Source organism: Ruditapes philippinarum, unplaced genomic scaffold, assembly GCF_026571515.1.
Source record: "Ruditapes philippinarum isolate M1 unplaced genomic scaffold, ASM2657151v2 ctg4370_1_1_1_1, whole genome shotgun sequence".
Lineage (NCBI taxonomy): Eukaryota > Metazoa > Mollusca > Bivalvia > Venerida > Veneridae > Ruditapes > Ruditapes philippinarum.
This window is the reverse complement of record NW_026852791.1, coordinates 62174-85754: the sequence shown is the minus strand read 5'-3', so window position 1 is coordinate 85754 and position 23581 is coordinate 62174. Positions and strand designations below refer to the sequence as shown.

At 31.1% G+C, this 23581-nt stretch overlaps 1 protein-coding gene across 2 annotated transcripts; it reads right to left on the bottom strand.

Annotated features, from left to right (window-relative positions):
• Positions 1-2320: 2320 nt before the first annotated feature.
• LOC132724358 (transmembrane protein 180-like) lies at positions 2321-22520 on the bottom strand. 2 transcript variants are annotated; one of them, XM_060709205.1, is made up of 7 exons: positions 22431-22520; positions 13020-13886; positions 8380-8479; positions 7487-7583; positions 6460-6631; positions 4267-4460; positions 2321-3054 (listed from the first exon to the last, which is right to left on the bottom strand). In XM_060709205.1, exons 2-7 carry the CDS (start codon positions 13700-13702, stop codon positions 2825-2827), a joined length of 1476 nt encoding a protein of 491 aa, XP_060565188.1. In that variant the 5' UTR covers positions 13703-13886; positions 22431-22520; the 3' UTR covers positions 2321-2824. The 2 variants fall into 2 exon arrangements, with proteins under 2 accessions (XP_060565188.1, XP_060565179.1); XM_060709196.1 differs by lacking the exon at positions 22431-22520 and adding an exon at positions 14318-14414.
• Positions 22521-23581: the final 1061 nt, after the last annotated feature.

Sequence of the window (23581 nt, the reverse complement as noted above, 5' to 3'; positions counted from 1 at the left end):
GTGTACGAGAGATACTAAAAAGAGCATCACATGTGGTTTTGACGCTCATCTGTGAAAAAAAAAAATCTAAGTTAAAAAAAGAGCCACAACTCCAAAAGAATTCCTTTCAGACTTATGTCCCTTGTGTAACAAGTGCTAGACAAGTGCACCTTGTCATGGTAAGCAAGTATTCTAATTTTCATGTTGATACTTTTTAAAATGTTTGATGTAATGAGCTACATTAAGATTTTTGCACAATGAAAATGACGTTGATGCTGCCTCAGTGATCATGACAGCTGAACTTTTTTCTGAAATAGACGTGCTAAAATTAGGCTTTTTGAATATGTTGAGTAAAACACACTGGGTGTATGTTTAAATAATTAATTTCATTCCAGTTATCAAACTTACAATATTATCGTAAATTTTACAATAACAAATATACTGAAGTGTGATATAATTCACATATTTTTAACAAAGTGAAGGCACATTACAATGAGGACAGTTCATTCTACAAATATATATATATATTTAACACACCACTACATTTGAGAAATGCCACTTCAATCAGGAAAATTCCCTAACATTTGATCAAACATCATTTAATTTGAGAAAATTCCAAAAAATTTGATATCACATTTTTTTTTACACAAAGTGACATTATGCCCATCCAAGTGTAAATAATGGGCATGCAGGTCAAAGTCAAAATACCTTTAGATTTTGCCATAATTGTATTCAATTTTATAGTCTAGTTCATGTGTATTATCAATTATCCAAGTGACTCACAGAAAATTCTATAAATGAGCCACGTCATGACAAAACCAACATATTGGGTTTGCACCAGACCAGCCTGCGCAGTCTGATCAGGATCCATGCTGTTCGCTATCAGTTTCTCTCTACTTGTTATAGGGTTTGTAAGCGAACAGCAGGGATCCTGATCAGACTGCGCGGATGCACAGACTAGTCTGGATCCATGCTGGTCGCAAACGCACTATGTTGGTTTTGTCATGACGCAGCTCAAATATCCTTCAGAATATATCGTAATTGTTCAATTGATAAAAAGAGTCGGTCAGTCTTTTTACTGGTCAATGACTATTATGATTATAAATCTTTTTAAATATATAGCCAATTCAGCTCAACTTGACAACGAGAAAATGAGCATAATGTCACTTTAACAATACCAGTACATTTCAGAAAATGCCACTAAATTCTATGACATATCACTAACTTTTAAGTAATAACACCAATTTTGATAAAATACAATGTACCAATACTACTGAAAATAATAAGTTGAGAAAACATTTATGCAATATTGTATGTTTGTCTTCTCTTATTAATTATCATTATATAATTTGTTTACAATTTTGATTCAACATAGCTGTTTGAGTTACCACCTTAAAAAATTGCTGTTTTTTTTATAAATAAAATTTAATCTACTATCACATCATTATCAGTAGCACATATATTTAGCACCAAAAAACATTCCAGCCACTGTCAGTACATTAATGTACAAAGAGCATAAACATATATAAACATTTCCTATAAATTTCAACTGAAATTTCAAACAATATCATTTCTACATGATCTATGTGAAAATAACTATTAACTCAACCTTTGATTGTTTGTCAATATATAGTGGATATTGAATGAGTGTAGGTTCAATACTGAATTTATTGAACAAGTTGAATAAAATTATATATCATGCAAGCCTCTGGCAAGCAAAATATTCATTCAACGAGTTCAATAAATTCAGTAATGAACCTACACGAATATAATATTCTATTTATCATATATCCATAATAAAGACTGATAAAAGTGCAAAAGAGTCATTTTTCATTGACGCCCCTATAGTGTAAAGCTAACAATTAGCGTGCTTTACACTATGTTTGTTTAATGTAAATGAAATAATGTAATGAAAATATATGCAATACCATTTTTACGGAGCTTTATACACTTCAAATGAGTAAGAAAACTTCTGTTTTGTTTCATAAAATCATATATATGTACTGCACAATTCATAAAAACACCTGTGAGTATCTTGCTCAAGAAACTAACAATAAAATCACCAAATTTGAAAAATGGACTTGCCCTGCTCTGAGTTTTCGAGCTTTCCATTATTATTTTAAGGGGTTTCTGTATCAAAATTCTAAAATTGAGCTGCCAACACTATATTATATATGAGCCGCATCACGACAAAACCAACTTTATGCGTTTGCGACCCAGACCAGCCTGTGCATCCGCGCAGTCTGATCAGAATCCATGCTGTTCGTTTGCAAACCCTATAACAAGTAGAGGAACTGATAACGAACAGCATGGATCCTGATCAGACTGCGCGGATTTTTATACTAAATGTTGAAATTTTTAGAACATTATTTTGAAATAATCAAAAAAGATGTTGTTGAAATCTTAAGACATAAAATTTAATATTCTAGACATAATGGTAAAATCTCAAAATTGATTTTGTGTAAAAACATAACCTTAGCTATCTAAGACACAAGGTGAAAATTTAAGACATAATTTTAAATTTGTCAGGCACATTGTTAAACCTTTCAGAATAAGATGTTGAAGACTTAAATACTTCATCAAAGATTTCTGACACAGTGTTGTCATTTCTATAAAATAATTTGTACAAAACTTTTAGACATAATGTTAAATATCTTAAGATAAAAGATTGCAATTTTTAAACAAAAATTTGTACCTTTCAGGCATAATATTTAAACTTCAGGAGTTGTAATGTTGAAATTTTAGACATAAAATTAAAGCTTAAAGACATAATATTGAAATTATAAAAATAGATCTATTGTGTGTGACATAATTTTGAATATTTTTAGACATAAAGTTTGAGCAGTTAGACATAATGCGTCGTTCCTTCTCTAATGGCTTTTACCCACTGTAACCGTTTTCCACGTAGACTAAACTGCGACCACGCAGCAAGCTGGGTGACGGCACATACTACTGGGACATACACAAGAAGATTGAAACATCCCTCCCTGTAGTCGGACACTGCCTTAGAATCTTCTAAACTGTGTAGAGGTTTTATAGATCCAAGCTCTTGACCAGTGGCAAATATATCATGACCTGTAGAATCAAAATGAGAACAAATAATTATTCCATTATTACATTACATCATTTTCTAATTAAAGGCCCATTATCCCTCAGAAATGCTATCAATTTTATTTGTCAAAAACATTTTTGGTAACTTTTACAGTTTCAAAAATAATACTAATTTTCCGTATACATGAACTATCTATTCTTGCTTTTGCTCTGTCAGCAATATGTATAATGAATTAGTATTTTGTATGGAAGTCAAAATACTACTTTGTTTGCATTTTGTGTAACCTGTACAATTACTGCACGTTCAGCACTATTATTCCTTCAGTATTTAAACATGTAACATTCTCTAAATTATTTATTGAAAAAATATAAAACAAATGTTTGACATTGAAAACTATTGAATAAATAAGTTGAAACTGAAAGAAATTCAACAAATTTATTCATCAGGGGTGCGTTTCACTAACATACTTATTTTTCGTAACTTGAGTTTGAACGCAACTTTTTGCGTAAGCAGAACTTAAGTATTTATTTGTGATTCACTAACCTTTCTTAGCTACGCATTTGCGTAAGTTTAAATGTAAAGTTACACTCACTTATTACGCGCAAAAAATGCATATTCTGTTTAGTGAAACGCAACTTACGTAAATTTACGTTTTGCTTAAGTCCAAATTTACGTAGAAAGATACGCAAAACTTACGGAATGTTAGTGAAACGCCCGCCTGTATTTCATTTCTTGACTATTTAATCACACTGTGTTTCCATTGCACCATTATTAAACCTTTCATGTATAACCAATAGTGAAATGATTACTTGCTATTGGGCCAGAACGCAATTCAGAGCTGACAATTCTATTCTTGATTTGTCACGGCTGTATTTCATTTTTTCTGATATTACACAAGCGTTTTCTCAGCAAGTGTTTTTTACATTAATTAAGCATTCTTGCTTATCCAATCAAAACACATGTAAATCATTATTATTCATGGGGCACTTTTGTATATTCATGGTTTTAGTGGACAGGTCAATCAATGAAATCAACATCCCAGAAATTTTTTTTTTCTCTGCTGTAAGATTATTTTACATCACATTTTTTTCATTTTACATTTTAGAAAATAACCAATTTAAGTACCCACGGAAATGTTCTTTGTGACAAACCACAAAATTACATGTCCACAAAATTAAGTGAATTCACATTTTTTTCTATCTATAATTCTGTTAAATAAAATAAACTTTGCATACCAGTTTGCTGCGCCAGGAGCCAGGTTCCAATCAGTGGTGCCAAGGTTTGGCCAGGTTTTGACAAGAGAGCCGCAGTACCGAACATGAGCGCTGAAACGGCCTGGTTTCTATGGTGAAGTACGTAATCCTCATCTACAAGATCACTGATGACTAGATTTAACAATTTACAAGTACCTTCTGTGAACACACGATTACTGAAATCAATTTAAACATTCAAATTTTTCAAATGCAAGCAGTGAAAGGAACTTTACTATGTCAACGTTTTAGCAAGTATAATAAATTCTAAAAATATGACCTTGATGTGATCTGTTTTAATTATTTCAATAATAACTATAACTGTTAAATAAAATCACAAGTGGATTTTTATTCACGTTTCAGCCCTAAAGACTTAAAAACAAGAACGTGCTTGTTAAACACAAATGCCCCCGACTCCGATTCTTGTCAGTAGCAATATTTCAAAAAATGTTTACCCATTCACTCAGTTATGGACAGAAACATTGCCAAAAAATTGTAAACACAAGTTATATAGCTTGACAGAGTCATGGCATTTTGTATTTTTGAAATATATAAGTTGCCAAGTCATTGCTATGACTTGTGAAGTAATAGATATTCAACTTTATCAAATATATATAAATGTAAGAAATCTTTAGTTGGCACCCTTGACCTGGACCCACTGACACCTATAGAATATCATGCAAGTTATCTTCCTACCAAATATGAAATACACCTGTCGATAAATAAAGGCTGTATGGGCAAAAATGTTAAAATCTATTTTGAGCATTGATGACCTTGATCAAACTGACCCCTAACTCCATCCAAAGGAAGAATACCATGCAAGTTATCTTCCAACTAAATATGAAATAAATCTGTCAATAAATAAAGGCTGTATGGGCAAAAGTGTAAAAATCTACTTTTAGCACTTGTGACCTTGACCCAACTGACCATTAACTCCATCAAATTTTATGTTCCTATCAATTATAAAAGACATCTGTCTATAGAATATGGTTAATACACCTGTAAAAATGTAAAAATCTATTTTTAACATTGGTGACCTTGACATTGGTGACATTGACCTTGACCCAAATGACCCCTTACTATACCCAAAGAAGGAGGACCTCCCTTGGCATGTTTGTATTAAACATGAAAGACATCAACCAAAAAATAAAGGCTGTATGAGCAAAAATGTTTAAATTTATTTTCTAAACCAGTGACCTTGACCCTAGAGACCACTTACTCCACAAAAAATTAGAGGACCATTAAAGGTATCCACCTACCAAATATGCAAGATATCATTAAATAAATTAAGCAATTAAGAGAAATTTACGATAAATCCAACTTGCCGAAATAGGTTAACCAGACAAGGCTCTATTTTCAAAGTGAAAAAAGGGAAATAACTGGGAAATATGGATGACACAGTTATATGTCATGTTCTTTGTATTGATAAGTAAGTGTGGAAATAATGAAGCCATTAGTATAGATAGAACTTAAGATATTTCCAACTTGCCGTTTTAGGTTAACCATTATTCATTTTCTAAGTGCTGAAAAGAGCAATAACTTGGTAAATATGGAAGCCATAGTTATGTAACTTGACCAGATCATTGTACTTTGTATTGATTAGTAAGTGTGTAAACTAAGAAGCCATTGGTACAGGTAGAACTTAAGAAAAATCCAACTTGCTGTTCTAGGTTAACCTTGTATGGACAGATGGACGGACGGACGGTTCAATCACTATATGCCCGGGGGCATAAAAAATACACTTTTTGTAGTCGCAGAATACAAAAACTTTATAAGAATTTGAATTTTTTTTTTTTTAAATCCTAAAATAAATTATGAAGTTCTACAGAATTTAGATAAAATTACATACTCCACCTTGAAGTTCAAGGTCATTTAAAGCTCTCAACCATAACTAAATTACACCACATATATATCTTTTCCTATGTGTTGTTTTGCCCAAGTATGAATAAAATATACATTTATATTACTAAACATTAAATTCTGCTATGGCCATGATGGATTCTAAAAAAACAAAAAACAATATATGACTCTTTAAGGGCCCATAAATTTAGAACCATAATTCTGGTCATTCAGGGAACCAGTAGATCTATTGCTTAATATCTCTGGTCAGTTCAAACAGGGAACTAGTAGATCTATTGTTTATCAATGTAAGGTGATCTAACAGAAACAAAAAGTTACCTGGCAATAAAGAAGCAGAGTAGCCACAGATAATTTGGTCCCGCCAAAAACATGACTATACTCAGGGCAAGTTTAACACAGAACAGTATTCGAATCACAGAGTATACCCCGTATTTACGACACAGTGATAGGAAATACAGGTTGTTGATATGAGGTGCTACAAACGATATACCTGAAAAATAAAACACAAGAAAATTTTTCAAAAATCACAAAATATGCACCTCAAATATATGATACTGTGTTTTGTTTGTTTGATTGGGTTTTACATCACATCGACACAGTATTGTTCATATGGCGACGTTCCAGCTTTACTGGTGGAGGAAGACCTCAGGGTCCCCTTTTGTGCATTATTTCAGGCACAAACGGGCACCTGAGTAGAACCAGATATGTCTATTTTACAGTTGTTCCAAATAATTGTACTGATCTTATTTTGATCCAAATATTTTTATATTTGTATTGTTATTTATCAGTTTAATCCCAAAATATGATCATTTCTCTGAAATCAGCAAATGCATCAGTTAATTCTAGCAAAATAAAATCAATTTTAGTTTTTTATAAAACAATGAAAATAAAATCAGGATCATCTGATCCTGATCTTTTCTTCATGGGGCCTGATTTTAATGATATTTCTACCAGCAGGGTGAAGATTAAAACAACCGTGTATAAAAATGCACACTCGCACAAACTAAATCATGTGCTAATAATTGGAAACAACTCTGTCAAGCTACAAGTTACTTCTGAAGTGGCAGCATGGTCGATTTGTTTACACTCTAAAGTGGGGGCATGGCCGAATGGTTTACACATCAGAGTAGCAATCTAATGATCACTAGCCACATAGGTTCAAACCCTGTTAGAGACAAGTTGTTGTTTCCTTGAGCAAGAAACTTTACACTCTTTACTTAGTACTGGCTGGTTCCAGGAACTGATTTGAAAGTGTGTCTATTTGCTTTTAACTTCCTACACGATCCAACTAAAATAAATTTTGCAATATAAACCAAGGTACAAGTCAAAAATAAAATTTTCTCACCTATTAAAAATGGCCCCATTCCTGGACTAATAGCGTCCCCAAGAAGGTTTTCAAGAAATAAAGGGAAAAAATTGCTGTTAAAATGACAGTGAAAGACCTGAAATAAATACAATATAAGAAAAATAATCATTATAATTGTAAAATGTTTAATTAAATACAAATAAATTTTCTCTGAAGGACAAGAATATACATTATATTATGTCATTATCTCTGAATAAGGCATGAGAATAAAAAAGAAAAATTCTTCATTGTTTGTTGTTGTTTTTTTTATTTTCAATTCAATTTGAAGTCACAAAGACACTGTAGAGGTTATATGGCAGCTTTCCAGCCTTACTGGTGGTAGATGACCTCAAGTGCTCCTTTCTGAATTATTTCAGGCACTAAAATTGCATAATAAAGAAAACATATGAGCCGTGTCATGACAAAACCAACATAGTGCGTTTGCGACCTGCATGGATCCAGACCAGCCTGCGCATCCACTCAATCTGATCAGGATACATGCTGTTCGCTTACAAACCCTATTACAAGTAGAGAAACTGATAGCGAACAGCATGGATTCTGATCAGACTGCGCAGATGCGAAGGCTGGTCAGGATCCATGCTGGTCGCAAACCCACTATGTTGGTTTTGTTGTGACAATTATCTTATCCAAATTAACCATTGAGTGTCCATGTGGCTGAGTGGTTAACACGTCAGAATAGCAATCTAAGGATTGCTGAAACTTTACATTCATTGCTTAGTACTGGTTGGTTCCAGGAACAGATTCGAGAGTTTTCTAATAAGCTTATAGCTTCCAACACAATCAAACTAAAATAAATTTGTATACACTAAATTAAACATAGATATCTACAATAATAATAAAACTTAAAATATTGATTGGTAAATTAGTAATACCTGTATTAGATTCATGACTGCAAACCATTTAAAGTTGGACTGTGTCATTAATTCTTTCACAAACGACTTCAATTTTTGTTTATCACTATCATCTTCACTCCTGTAACAGAAAGAAAACCAGTCCAGATTCCTTTTATTGTATTTTAGTCTATTGCAAAGGTTTATACCATGTACATGTAGTTCAATGTTTTCAGGGATATGGCCAAAAAAAATTGATTTTTCTTTGCTTTTTATGATATTTCAATAATGTTTATTACTATCTATAAAATATTTTCAACAATATTTGTTAGTATTCTTCTATATAATTGGGTCATATAATTTTACTATGAATGTATCGTGGACTAACCAGTTCTCAAACCTCTAAGCATTCAAGAGGTCTTTTAATGTAAATAAAAATATATCTTTATAAAAATTCTTTACATATGTACACTTTAATCTTTATGTAACATTTCTGTAAAATTTGACTGAAATTCAACTATTAAAAAAGCTCTATTTCCATCTTGGAAAAGCACAACCCTCTGTTTTAAAACTAACATGGCCTCTTAAAATAAAGAACCTAATCTCAAACCCCTTCAAGTATCTCTAAAATTCTACTGTTTAGTTTAGCCAACGAAGTGATTGTTATATGACTATCACATGACAATGAAGTACCCTACACGATGCAGTTACCTGCTTTAAGATATTTTTGTCTATAATATTCATTTTCACAAATAGTTAATGGTGTATTTATGGGACTTACAAAGGTAATAGCAATTTGTATGAAATTACGCTAAGTAATAAAATATGTTATGTAAATATTTGTTCCTATGCACTGTTTTCATTTGACATCAGCAGACATGTCTGTCAGAAACTAAGCTTTTATGCACACAAGTTCAGGACATCATAGTCACTTCTAGTAAAAAAATAACAGCACATGAATGAAAGGTTTGAGAATAGGTTGGGTGTGAGATTAGGTACTTATACGATAAAGTAGAAATTTCCAATAATGAATTTCATTTTTTTACAGATATACTATGCTCATCCTTGAGTAAAATATTACATTCACAGAAAATTATTAAAATCTATAATAACACTTACAGAATATATCTAATTTTAATAAAAGAATGAATAAACTATGTATTGGAAATTCCATATTATAGGTAAAGTAAAGTTGGTGTTTTCTTTAAAAAAAACAAATGCCAGTTGTTTTACGAATCTATATATTCTTATTGTGACCACCTAATTAGTGAGTAGAATTTTAAACATAACATATCTACTATGTTTGAAGTCAAAACATGTTTATTTATAATTACAAAGAGACAATGTAGCAATTATCAATATTTTCTAATGTAAAATTTGAGCATAGTACATGTATTGCTTTGATGTCAGTTCACCAACCATTCTTTCAATTAAGCCAATCGAAATTGCAAATGTTTATAAATTATTCACTATTGTATTATATATACATGTATAAACAAGCATTTTATCAATGAAAAGACTTCTTGTTATTTACATATTAAAATATACTCATATATATTTTTAGTTAATTTCTTTTACACCCATTTACAATATTAAATGTTTTCCACAAGAACTGTTTTGTATACCTCTTAATCACATACCCATGCTGCTTTTGCAACTCCGTCGATATGGTAATTTGCATGGCCATGCATATATTTTGATGCGACATCATTTGCATTATACAAACAGAGCGTAAACAATCGCTAAGTGTCAGCGTCACACTATAAGTGCATCTATGAAAAAGTGATCGACTTTTACTGAAATCACTTTTATTTTGGATATGTGATAAATAGAATATATTCATAAAACTTCATTACTAAATTCATTTAACAAGTTGAATAATGTAATTCAAAATGTATTATGCTTGTCAGAGGCTTGCATGATATAATTTTTTTCAACTTGCTCAATAAATTCAGTATTGAACCTACTGTTGTGCAGCAGAAAAATGACAAAATTCTTTAAAAAAAATGAATAAATATGCATGATGATTTTCTTTTAAACACAAAGATTTATAAATATAATCATTTTCTAAAAGGTCAAATTTTCAGAACAATGTGTGAAATTTCAAATATGTTAAGTTACAAATATTATATGTTTTAATAACAGATGTCAAATTAATAATTATGTAACCGGAAGAATAAATGTGGCTTTTCCTCCTTGTCCAATCAATGGTGCTGAAAGTTTTATTATATTTAGGTGATAATGTCAATTTAGCCGTCTGTACTTAATAAGTTGTTAAACCTTATTACTGATAAAATGTCCAGGTGATGATTGTTTATAAATTCTATGTTGCTATGTTACCTTATTTTGTATTGAAACCTGATTGGTCATTTTGTTATTTAAGACACAAAAATGTTAAAATTTTATTGGTCAGTTTAAAACGAAACCATTTTTAGAAATATTGTAAAGATAGAGAAATCGAACAGTTAGATTTTGGATTTCCAAGTGATAACGTTGTGGCTCTCCACTAGAACTATTTGTTACTATTTTTTAATATCTATTTGTAAACATAAGGATAACCTGTGTATATGTTATATATTATTTGTGGAATTCCACTAAGAAAGATTAACATTAAAATATATAAAACGGAACATTGTGTTGAGATTCAATCCACCTTCAGTAGAACCCATAATTCAGCGCATAATACTTGGTGGGAATCAGTGTCTTTCCCAACCTCTCAATTTAGCAAGCGAGACTACGAATTCAACTTCCCCAAGAAGAACAACAATGAGTTTCACATATGGAATACCATTCAGAAGTGAAAAATCATGTGGACAATGTGGACTTAATCATTATAACAGAAAGGAGAAGTGTTGTGCAGAAATGGCAAGATGCAACAAATGCAAGAGAATTGGACATTTTGCACGAGTTTGCCGAAATCAAGCAGTCAAGTCAAGTCTATCTAAACAACGGGATCAAGAACGTATGACAACTTTTAACAGACGTAAGACAGCAGAAAACATGTTACCATTCTATAACGAAGACGATGCCTTCTTTAAGTATATTTTAACAAACAACTCTGTTAGTAACGTTTCTAAAGCAGAATTTCAGAAGATACAATCTTTAAATGATTCAATGAATAAAACAATTCACGGTTTAAAATCAGAAAATGTGGCTCTAATTTTGAAAAATCAAAGACTTAAAAACTTTAATGAAAACCTGCAGAATGAGATTTCCCTCAAGAAATCACAAATATGTAATTTTCAAGAAGCATTGTTGCAAGAAAACAACTCGCTAAAAGAAAAATTAAGGGCTGACTTGTCAAAACTAGAGAAAATGGACAAACTGATATTAGAATTTAAAAAACTAAATGATGACTATGAACAACTGAGATTGAAGCACAACCAGAAAGCCTATGAAATTATGATGATGGAATCAAGAAAGAACGATCAAATAGATGACTTGAAAGATGAAAACCACACCTTGAAAGATGAAATTGCCCAGTTGAAAGACAAAACAAAATATCTATGTCGAAAAAGAGGGAACAGAAATCAAGATCTTTCAAATGCGTGCGAAACCGGGTTCGGACATGAATGGAGAGGAGGCCAATATAATCATGGAAGACAGCAAGGACAGAGGGGGCAGTATAACAGAAGTAGACGTTATTAAAAATGTATTGTTTATAATAAAACAGTAAATAGGATATATTATAAGTGGATGGTACTTATGCTTTTTAGCAAAATCGGTGCTTTACGTTCACAATGTATTTCTGTGACTGAATATCTTACCTAAACAGTATTCTTTTAATAATATTTATTTTTGTTACATACATAGTTATGTTTCATTTCACAGGAGTGAAATAATCTTAAAGGAGGGAGAAGTGTTGTGCAGCAGAAAAATGATAAAATTCTTTAAAAAAAAATGAATAAATATGCATGATGATTTTCTTTTAAACACAAAGATTTATAAATATAATCATTTTCTAAAAGGTCAAATTTTCAGAACAATGTGTGAAATTTCAAATATGTTAAGTTACAAATATTATATGTTTTAATAACAGATGTCAAATTAATAATTATGTAACCGGAAGATTAAATATGGCTTTTCCTCTTTGTCCAATCAACTGTGCTAAAAGTTTTATTATATTTAGGGGATAATGTCAATTTAGCCGTCTGTACTTAATAAGTTGTTAAACCTTATTACTGATAAAATGTCCAGGTGATGATTGTTGTTATAAATTCTATGTTGCTATGTTACCTTATTTTGTATTGAAACCTGATTGGTCATTTTGTTATTTAAGACACAAAAATGTTAAAATTTTATTGGTCTGTTTAAAACGAAACCATTTTTAGAAATATTGTAAAGATAGAGAAATCGAACAGTTAGATTTTGGATTTCCAAGTGATAATGTTGTGGCTCTCCACTAGAACTATTTGTTACTATTTTTTAATATCTATTTGTAAACATAAGGATAACCTGTGTATATGTTATATATTATTTGTGGAATTCCACTAAGAAATATTAACATTAAAATATATAAAACGGAACATTGTGTTGAGATTCAATCCACCTTCAGTAGAACCCATAATTCAGCGCATAATACTACTCTTAGATTCAATATCTTCTATATATTACATAATATCAAGAAAATTTACATGTAATAAATATATAAAATGTCTACGAAGGACGTTGTCCATTGTTACCTGACTAATGAGTTGTCAGCTACATGTTTATCCAGGTTTTCCACGTTTTTCTGGAACACTTGTTTCAGCACCCTTGTCATCACATAAAAGCCTAGTAACGACAGTAATGTTAGAATTGCACAGAATACACGGAATGATCGTAAATTATCCTTATTCCACACAGCATAAGACAGAAACACTGAGCCTGAACCGAGGATACTAAAAAGCGATGCTCGTGAATTCAGTCTTGTTCTTGTGTCGCCAGATATCGCAATATCTGCCAATAATGCGGAATGATGAAGATCGATCATTGTCAGAAAACTGTCATAAAGACACAGACATATTACAAACTGTAATCCTGGGTATGCCCATTGTACCCAGAACGACATAAAAGACACAGCGAAAAAAGGCCCCGTCCACAATAGTGCGTCTAATCTTTGAAGAACTATACTAGTTACTGAAAAATCGTGACTTTTTCCTGACGACAAATACTTTTTATCACTTATCCATCCAAACAGCGGGTCGTTTAATGAGTTCCAGACCAGGAAAACCATTTCCCCGATCCAGAACGAGGCTTTATCGATCTTGTACACAGAAACAAACATATCCACATGGTACAGCAGGAAAATGTTATGGACTATGGTCGTGAACAGTGACAGGGAGCCATAAGCTATGTCAACGGGTATACTTTGGTGTAATTTCATTTTTGATTTTTATTTGGCGACTACCAGTATCTTATACTGATTTCAATGAAACCTCATATTTATTATCTTTTAAAAATTATACTTGTATGTTAATATCCATGATTTCATTTCTTGTACAAGAAAATCTCATTGCTCAGCACTTTATTAAATCCTTCAAAGTCTGCCTTCCTTTACTCATTATCATCTGAAAATATAAGAAAATTTACATTTATTTCATTTTATTTAATACGAGTCCTATTCTTTTATTAAAGTCTGCTGAAGGGTACTGTAATAAACTAAAATTTCAATGTCAATATAAAAAATACATACAAAATAGCATAAATAGGTTTGCTACAAGTGCTTGAAATATCATATAAAGGAGAAACTTGATGCAAGATCTCCCTTCTATTATTTGAAGCTTAATGCTCATAGATGACACTTTTCATTATAAGTGTGACTATCAAAATATATGACTGTTTCAAATAATTTTTATAAAAAGTCGATTTACTAGACTCAGATTAACAGTTTGCCAATTTACCAAAGTAAACATGTTATTTAAATGTGATTTATTTGAAATACTGCAATCCTATTGGACAAAAAAATAATTTCAAACACTAAAACTACTTTAACACATACTATAATTGTCTCTTAGTATTAAGTATTATAATGCAACATTTCATCCCTATTGAAACATTTATTCCGCTATTTGTCCAGCATTATTCATTATCAACCGTGCAAATTTTTTTATCAGACAACAGATTTCATCATTTTATATTCTAACATATTGTTTAGATAAATATCATAAAAAAACATATTGATTAATGCACTATTATTCAAAAACATGTTGTATATCACGTATGAAATGAACCTACCATATGTTCAAAAGAGTAAAAAAAAATTATATATCGAAGCAACCAGTTTTTCAATACTAAAAGCCACGTTAATTATGACATCATAATGATATCATTATTATAATCAAGCTTCATATTTTGTATTTCTATCACATACACAAACGTTTATTACATGAAAGAGACATCTGTCATTTAATGATGTTAAACTTTAAAGTTTCCATCAATCATATCGCCACTGATAACAATTGAGACCTGTCAGTCTTGTACATATTACCGTAATGTTTCCAATAAATGCATACTAGCAACTGAGATCTGCCAGTCATGTACACATTACCGTAAAACTCCTTATAAATATGTACTACCATAATAATCCTAATAAATACATAATAACAATTGAGACCTGAGAGTCTTGTACACATTACCGTTATATTCCTAATAAATGCATACATGTACTAACAATTGAGATCTGTCATTCTTGTATATGGACTGTAATGTTCCTAATAAATATGACTTGTACTAACAATTGAGACCTGTCAGTCATTTTACATATTACGGTAATGTTTCTAATAAATACAAACTAACAATTGAGACCTGTCAGTCTTGTATATATTACCGTAATGTTTCTAATAAATACATACTAACAATTGAGACCCGTCAGTCTTGTATATATTACCATAATGTTTCTAATAAATACATACTGTATATATTACCGTAATGTTTCTAATAAATACATACCAACATTTGAGACCTGTCAGTCTTATATATATTACCATAATGTTTCTAATAAATACATACTAACAATTGAGACCTGTCAGTCTTTTTTACATATTACCGTAATGTTTCTAATAAATACATACTAACAATTGAGACCTGTCAGTCTTGTATATATTACCATAATGTTTCTAATAAATACATACTAACAATTGAGACCTGTCAGTCTTGTATATATTACCATAATGTTTCTAATAAATACATACTGTATATATTACCGTAATGTTTCTAAAAATACATACTAACAATTGAGACCTGTCAGTCTTGTATATATTACCATAATGTTTGTAATAAATACATACTAACAATTGAGACCTGTCAGTCTTGTATATATTACCGTAATGTTTCTAATAATACATACTAACAATTGAGATCTGTCAGTCTTGTATATATTACCGTAATGTTCCTAATAAATACATATAGTTAGACATAACAATTGAGACCTGTCAGTCTTGTACATATTACCGTAATGTTCCTAATAAATACATATAGTGAAACCTGTCATTCTTCAACACATTACCGTATTATAATAAACACACTTTATTGACAAATAAATATTCAAAACTGCCCCAAAGGCAATTACTTCTTCAAATTTTGTCACATCTATGCACTTGTTTAATAAATGTATTAAATCTTATCTCAATTTGAATCTACTACAGCTACATAACAGGAAAATTAAAATAATTAAGATAATAAATTCATAAAGGGGTCTTTAAAAAGATTCATCTTCAACTTTGTGGGTTGCAGGTTGGTTTGAATTCTTAGGTAACACTTTCACCGTCAAGGTCACTGTCTGACTTTATCACATGACAGAATGGTACCTCACAGTCTTTGTTCATAACATTTCTGGCACATTAGCTGGCAGCATAGTAGAAACCATAATGACCATCCATAAACAAGCTGGACAGCTTCAACAAATGAAAGAATCAAAGATCTCTGGCAAGACTCAAACTCTTGGCAATGAGAGGCAGGGGACTCAGCAACATGAACCACTTAGCCACATATTGATCCTAATTTTATGCGAGAAAGTTTATATAGAAACGTTTTTTTTATATGTGCGTGCATCAAGAAATATAAATTAAGTTTAACACTATTTGAGATATATACATTGTCTTAAAAATAATTTAATTTATTATATACTTATAAATGAAATATTGAGAAATATTGATGAAATAAAATGCGTATTTTCATTTTCCGTATTTTCACTGTAAAAATTTATTTTTCACTGCAGTGAAACATATTTTTACCGCCACTCATGAAATATTTATTTTCATACCACTCGATGAAAATAAATCATGTATTTATAGAAAAAACTTGAATATCCTCTATTTATTTAAACTATATAAATACAGCATTTTAGGTTGACCTATCAACAATAAGTATGTCCTGTTGTTGTAACAATTGAATGTACATTCAAACTAGTCATGATAATGAAACCAGTATACATTCCATATTTGGTACACAACTTGACATTCCTTATCTGAATACAACACTTGTAAAATTTCCATTTAAGACCCACAGCAACCTACTTATTTTTCTTTTTAAATTGTTAATCAATTATACATACACAATTTTGTCACATATCAGCAATAAATTAATTAATGTCACTCAGAACTTGTTACACAACCCATTTGCTTTTTGTTATATGGTCATCATTTTGTATAATATTTAACATGTATTTGATGCAATAAAATATGTTTAAACTAAAAATAAATTTTACAAAATTTACATATATTCTAAAATAATTTTCCATTTTTATCCAAATTTTATTCCAGCTTGTAATTCAAAATTAATTTACTTTAATACTTCATCAATGTACACCTATCAGACAAATTTATCCTGTCTTTGCTAATTTATCCAAAAATTCTTCTTGCTAAAATTGTTGGTTATCATAATTATGTTATGATCAATTTTGTTGAAAACGACTATAATTAGATTTACACTCACCCAAAGTATAATGTAAATCTCAACTATTATCATATCATGTAATATCCCTATTTCCCACTCATTCCAGTCAAAAATGTTATATGCTGATATACTTATTATATAGGGCAATGCAGGGTTGTCATTAACATTTTTTGCAGAAGGTTTGTTTTGAACTTGAGGCGGTCACTTTATCATGCATAACAAAGAGTGTTTTCTTAATTTTGAGGCGGCCCATAATGCATTTGAGACAGGCATTTTGGCCTCCTGCCGCCTCTTAATGACAACCCTGCAATGGAAATTAGCATGTAAAACAAAAATTCTTCATACTAAAATAAACAATTAAATTTCTACTCATTACACACGTAATATGTTATATACCGTAGAGGACACATCGCAAACAAAGGGAGACTGTCCATCAATCACTGACACACATGTTCACATAATTACATAGCTTTTATATCATTGTTTTTGCATTAAATTCAGCTGTATAATAAACATAATTGCATTTTCTTTTTTTTTTAACATGCAACAATAAAAGTAATAAAAATTCATTTTTAGTATGGTTATGCAGAAAAGACAAAAAACGTATCATTCTAGTTAAAAAATAAAATTATTTAATTAATTCTTATATTTTTAGTTTAATTATACCAACACTGTGAAGGTCATTATTGGTGACTGTCCAGCTTAACTGGTGGAGAAAGACCTCAGGTACCCCATCCATGAAATATTTCAGACAGACACACGCCCCTAAGTAAAACCACCACCATTCCACAAGCTAGCTGGATTATAACCTTCCTCACATGCAAGAATCCTTGGCCTGATTCGAACCCACAGCAATAAGGGTAAAGAAATTTGTTCTTAACAACCTAAAGTACTCAATCATAGGCAGCCTTAATTGAAAATATTCTAAACTGAAATTAACACTGTAGTATGCTTGAAAAATAACCTCATTCATTCAGGGAATTCAGGGAACCTATACTCATACATTCATAATCAGCCTAACAAACTTTAAGCACCTCTGACAATGAAGGAAAGCTGTGTGGCCAGTCACTACCATCATCTACTCAGTGTTAATAATTTGATATCTTGTCTTTATCATAATACACTGAATGTTAACAAGACATTTTACAACAGTAAGACCACCTTTAAACTTTAAAACAAGGTGTATAATGAGTACATCTGTAATTTACAACCCTACAAGTAACCTTTTAATTATCTCTAATATTCATTTGCTTTGCTATTTTGTTTTGTTTATTAAACATACTACCGTGAACAAAAATTATCATTATACAGTAGGTCATTTTAGAGTCCAATTAAGCACTGAAAATGCAAATTAATCCTTTTTTACTTCTCAAAGCTTTATTTTTTTGGAGTCTTATTTTTGTATTCAAAATGTTATTTATTGGACATAATAAAAGCCATGATCATTAAATGAGCCGCGTCACGACAAAACCAACATAATGGGTTTGCAACCAGCATGGATCCAGACCAGCCTGCACATCCGCGCAGTCTGATCAGGATCCATGCTGTTCACTTACCAACTCATTACAAGTAGAGAAACTGATAGCGAACAGCATGGATCCTGTTCAGACTGCGTGGTTTTGTCATGACGCCGCTCATTTGTTTCTTTTGTGTTTGGGAAGTGGTACAGCTAAATTATTACTTTCTATTTGAAAGTCCCTGATCAAACTGATCAATCAAGCCATGCATGTTTCCATAAGTTAAAGAAAACTACATAAGGAGAGCATCCTATTTTAGAGGAAAATTAAGAAGTGTATGGGAGAAAATACACAGCAAACAGAAGTTGCAGATTTAAGTAAGACACGAAGAGCGACTTGAGGGTTACTCCTAGGACTGTCATTGAATATCGCAATATTGATATATCATCAATATTCATCATCCGATACCATTTCTACACACACTTTCAAATATCAATACAAGCTAAAATTTATTTATTTCTGTTAGTGAATATACGTCTCTATTTTGCCTTATATTAAGAGAAGACACTTTTTTTCCCAGTTTTCTTGGTTATTTCGAATTAACTCCATTTTCAAATGTCAGTGACAAAAATAACTGAAAAAGCAAATTTTCTGTTTAAGTTTGTAGTACCCGGTAGATCTATTTGTATTAAATGTCTAATACAAGCATGCATAACACCATGATCCCAAGGCCACACTTAAAAAATTTTAATTTATCTGTTAAATTTTTATCTGTTTGCTGTAGCCGACCCTGGGTTGCAAGGAGGTAGGTAGGCTTTTTTTGGATGATATATGATTTTCACAAAACATAAGTATACCAGTATATACATATGCTTGGTTTTAGCAAATGAATTGTGAAAATTTGGACATAATCATCATTGCTGACGACGAAACTGACATGAATTAGACAGTCAAAAACAAAGACATATTCACGGGGGAGGAACTGTTACACAAAGGATGGAGTTCTTTTGATAACTTGCCAAGGAGTTCTTGTGATAACTGTCACAGTGTTCATTGGAAAACATTTGCAAATACTAAAAAAACACTTCTCAAAAATGGTAAATTTCATCTTTAAAATTAGTGAGTTTTAGGTGCTAAATTAAACTTTGATAATTAAGCTTGTATTACATCTTGTATTGTGTGTCAAAAACTAATTCATAGTCCATTTTTTATCCCCTCTTGCTTAAAATCTTGTAGTTATGAGTAAAATTTCCAAATTATTTGCTAACTCGCAAGTATTGACCTGTTTATTACTGATCTTCATCCTTGCCATACATACTTACCTAATTATAATGCAGAACTGCAAACATAAAGCAATATACTTTAATATATGCAGTGATTTTTTCCCCTGTATTTTACAGCCAAATAAAGGCTGTTTCCCCTAGCTAAAAATAGATATATTTTCCCCTAAAAAAGCTAATATTTTTCCCTGAAATGCCCTGTGCACTATTTCACCAGAACCATGACTTAACAGCATCAGACTTATTATATCAGCTAGAAGACAGAAAGCTGTCCCTACAGCCTGTGCTATGTACCATGCATGTTAAATTGAATTGAAATTGAAAATTTTATAAAATGTGAGAGTAAATTCCATTTTTAGTTGTTGGAATTTGATTTCCCCCTTTTCTATTTTATCGCGCTATGTTTTCCCCTTCAGAAAGCCACAGGTTGTTTTGAAAATTGGAAAAAAATCACTGTTATGACAATCAGAAGCTCAAGTTGAAACTGCCCTTAATGGAATTAACAAGAAAAACAGTTGCCCAGTACTTCACTTTAGTATTATATTTTTCTGGTCTTTATTATCAGTTCAACCACCTAGACCATCTTACCACCTTTACTTAGCAGTAGTTCAATAATTTAAGTAAAAAAGTAATTTAATTCTGTAGCACTGACTCGCAGCATGCAACAGAAATCACGAGAATTTCAAGAGCGAGGGAAGAGTTCTCATCTCAAGAGATCTCATCTCAGTAAAAAGACACCTAACCAATGGAAAGTGCAACATTTTTATCATTGACTCCAGAACTTTAAAGTGTTGAAAATTGAGTACCTGTCTCAAGCCAGTGCTATGGAGCATGAGGGATGTTGCACTTTTTCAACAATCAAACAATACATGGATTGACAGTTCCGAACTAGCAGACGACAGGCTATTCTTATCAGTAGGATTGCGAGTAAAGATAACCGATTGCGTATCTCACTGTATTAAACGTATTTAAAATGGTCTGACTTGTGTAAGGTTTAACCGTAAATCTTAATACTTTCAGTGTCAAACAATGTGTTGAAATATATACTGAGAAGAAGCTAAGATCACAAGCTTTTCATTGGTGTAATAAATTTTAAAATCGGACATTAAATCGACCCAAGCTAGTGGTTTAAAAACAGCTAAATTTGCATAGTTTAAGCATTAGTGATATTGATTTTACTCGAAGATAACGGAAACAATTCGTGTTTTTTCACTTAATATACATAGTCATTTACGTAGTTCATAAAGAGACTGTCAATGGGTGTATTGAAGTCTGCAATTTTCATGTAATTTTTCTAGTCTATTAATTAAGCGTGAACAGTTTGGCCCATTTAATTAACTGATCTTTTTCTCTGTGAGTGTCAAAGTATTGATTAAAAAACACGTCATTTACAATACCCACAGAAATGTTATAAGAGATAAAAATTAAGGGCTAAAAATTATTTAGTAGCCTATACTATTTTTTTTGGAAGTGGCTAGCCGTACGGGCCTGTACGGCTAGCCAAAAGTTCTAGCCGTACGTGAGTCACATACGACTAGCCAGGACTCACTGTCTTGTCTAGCACTTTTCAAAATTATATAGAAGTCGAACATGCATATGTTATTTTGTGCCTCATGATTATGATTTGTTGTTTTATTTGTATGAAAGATGAATTTGTATTAATTAAGCACATGGATCGAATAAATTATGATCGGAGTGGAATAAACATTAAAAAAAACAAAAACAAAAAAACGTTGAAAAGCAAAAATAAGTGTATAATTTACAAATACAGTAGATAAATATCGAACATTAAAGCACAATCAATTAATTAGCTATTATTAAAGCCTACCCAGGGACTGACAATAGAATTTTAAAATGCGTTTCATGGAACATGCAAACTTTCCTTATATTAACAAACTTCTATACAGTACCGTCGTTAATTGACGCAATTATCAGAGCCCAACAACAATAATTTTCGTTGTTTTTTTTGTTTCATTTTAAAGGTGTCGAAAATTAAACTTAATGAAACAAAAAAAGGATTATCATCAAAATTTTGTAAACTATTTCAACTGATGTTATTTAACTGCAACAAAACGCTATTTTTTCTCAACGTCTTGAGATGACATCGATACATGTATTCGTACTTTTTTACTATAGCCAACAAGGCGATTAATCTCTAAAAAGTAAACATATGAAGACGGTTTAAATCCTCACTTAAAGTCATTAAATAACATGTGCATTTTCGACTTCCATATAATTTTGAAAAGTGCCGTACGGCTAGCCAATACAGTGTGTCCTTGCTAGTCGTACGTGAGTCACGTACGGCTAGAACTTTTGGCTAGCCGTACGGCTAGCCACTTCAATTTTTTTTTAGTCTATAAATTTTATTTGGGGATGGTCTTTTGAAATTTGATCAGCTAGTGTATTAACATGAAACAACAAACACATTATGTCTGGCATACTTCACACATGTATGAAAATAAGTTTATAAACAATCTCATACCTTTGGTATCTGATAAATAGGTGGGAAAATATAAAAAGTTATAAAAATAATATCACCCGGAAGTTTACGTGTTTGTCTCAAAATCTACTCGGACAAATGATCCTACTGTATTGGCAGTCTTGATTTCCAATATGCGGATCGATTTTTTTTTTTCTTTTTTGAAAAAAGAGTTCACTTAACTTGGAAATTATTCATCAAAATAAATCATAATTTAACTGTTTCTTCCTTGACCTCTGAACTATTGGCCTAAATAAGACTTAGGGTTTACTGCAAAATCATTTGTGGGGCTATTCCTGGATAGGTCAATCCACAAATTTAAAATCCAATTTCATTTGATTTGCTTTAAAAATATTTTGCATCATATTGATTTACATTTTACCTTTAAGAAAAATTAAACAATCCACTAATTTAAGTTCACGAAAATGTTCTTCTTGACAAAACCATGAAATTTCATGTCCAAATTTAAAGTTAATTTTCAGTAATAGTTGACCACTTCCTAAAACAAATAGGTCTGTCAAAAATCAACATATTAAATGGAATGTTTTTGTCCATTCCTTACCTGTAATAAAAATTTTATCATCAAAAATTTATTTCATTTTTCGCTTACCAGTGTTAATACTGGGATTTATCCATTAGATAACACCCATGTCCTCATGGTATACAAGTTTTGGATGTCCTTTGTTTGGAAGACATTACTCACCGATAATATTTCAGTATTCAAGTGTTGTTTTCACAGTTGAATGTTCGACTTTTTTCATTAGATGTTATTTTCAGTCTTCTGCTGTAGAAATTTTTGTTGTTGTTGAATGCTGTTTTCTCTCAATGTTTCAAGGGAAAGTTTAGACAGGACTGATTCATTGTACAAAATGTAATTATATTTGCAAAAGTAGGAACATTGCTGGGAATTTTGTGAGAAATAAGTTGTTTTTCGAGAAATTGTGTGAAAATAAGAAATTTTAAGTGTAATAAGAAATTTAAAGCTGCACGTTCCAGATGAGCAAAAATATTTCAATAAAATCAAACCTGAGAAAAATTTATTAAGTTTTTAGGAAAAGTAAAAAGATTCGAAATTCTAGTAATAGTTTACCTGTTATGTGCGATTAATGACCTATTTTTCAGCATTTATAACTATATTTCTACTGCGTTACTAA

Excerpts from the sequence above, each read along its gene's own strand:
- LOC132724358 (XM_060709205.1), bottom strand. The coding sequence starts at position 13,702 with ATGAAATTACACCAAAGTATACCCGTTGACATAGCTTATGGCTCCCTG. Across the intron at positions 7,584-8,379 it reads CAGTCATGAATCTAATACAG|GTCTTTCACTGTCATTTTAA; the intron begins GTATTACTAATT and ends TATTTATTTCAG. Across the intron at positions 6,632-7,486 it reads AATGGGGCCATTTTTAATAG|GTATATCGTTTGTAGCACCT; the intron begins GTGAGAAAATTT and ends TTTATTTTTCAG.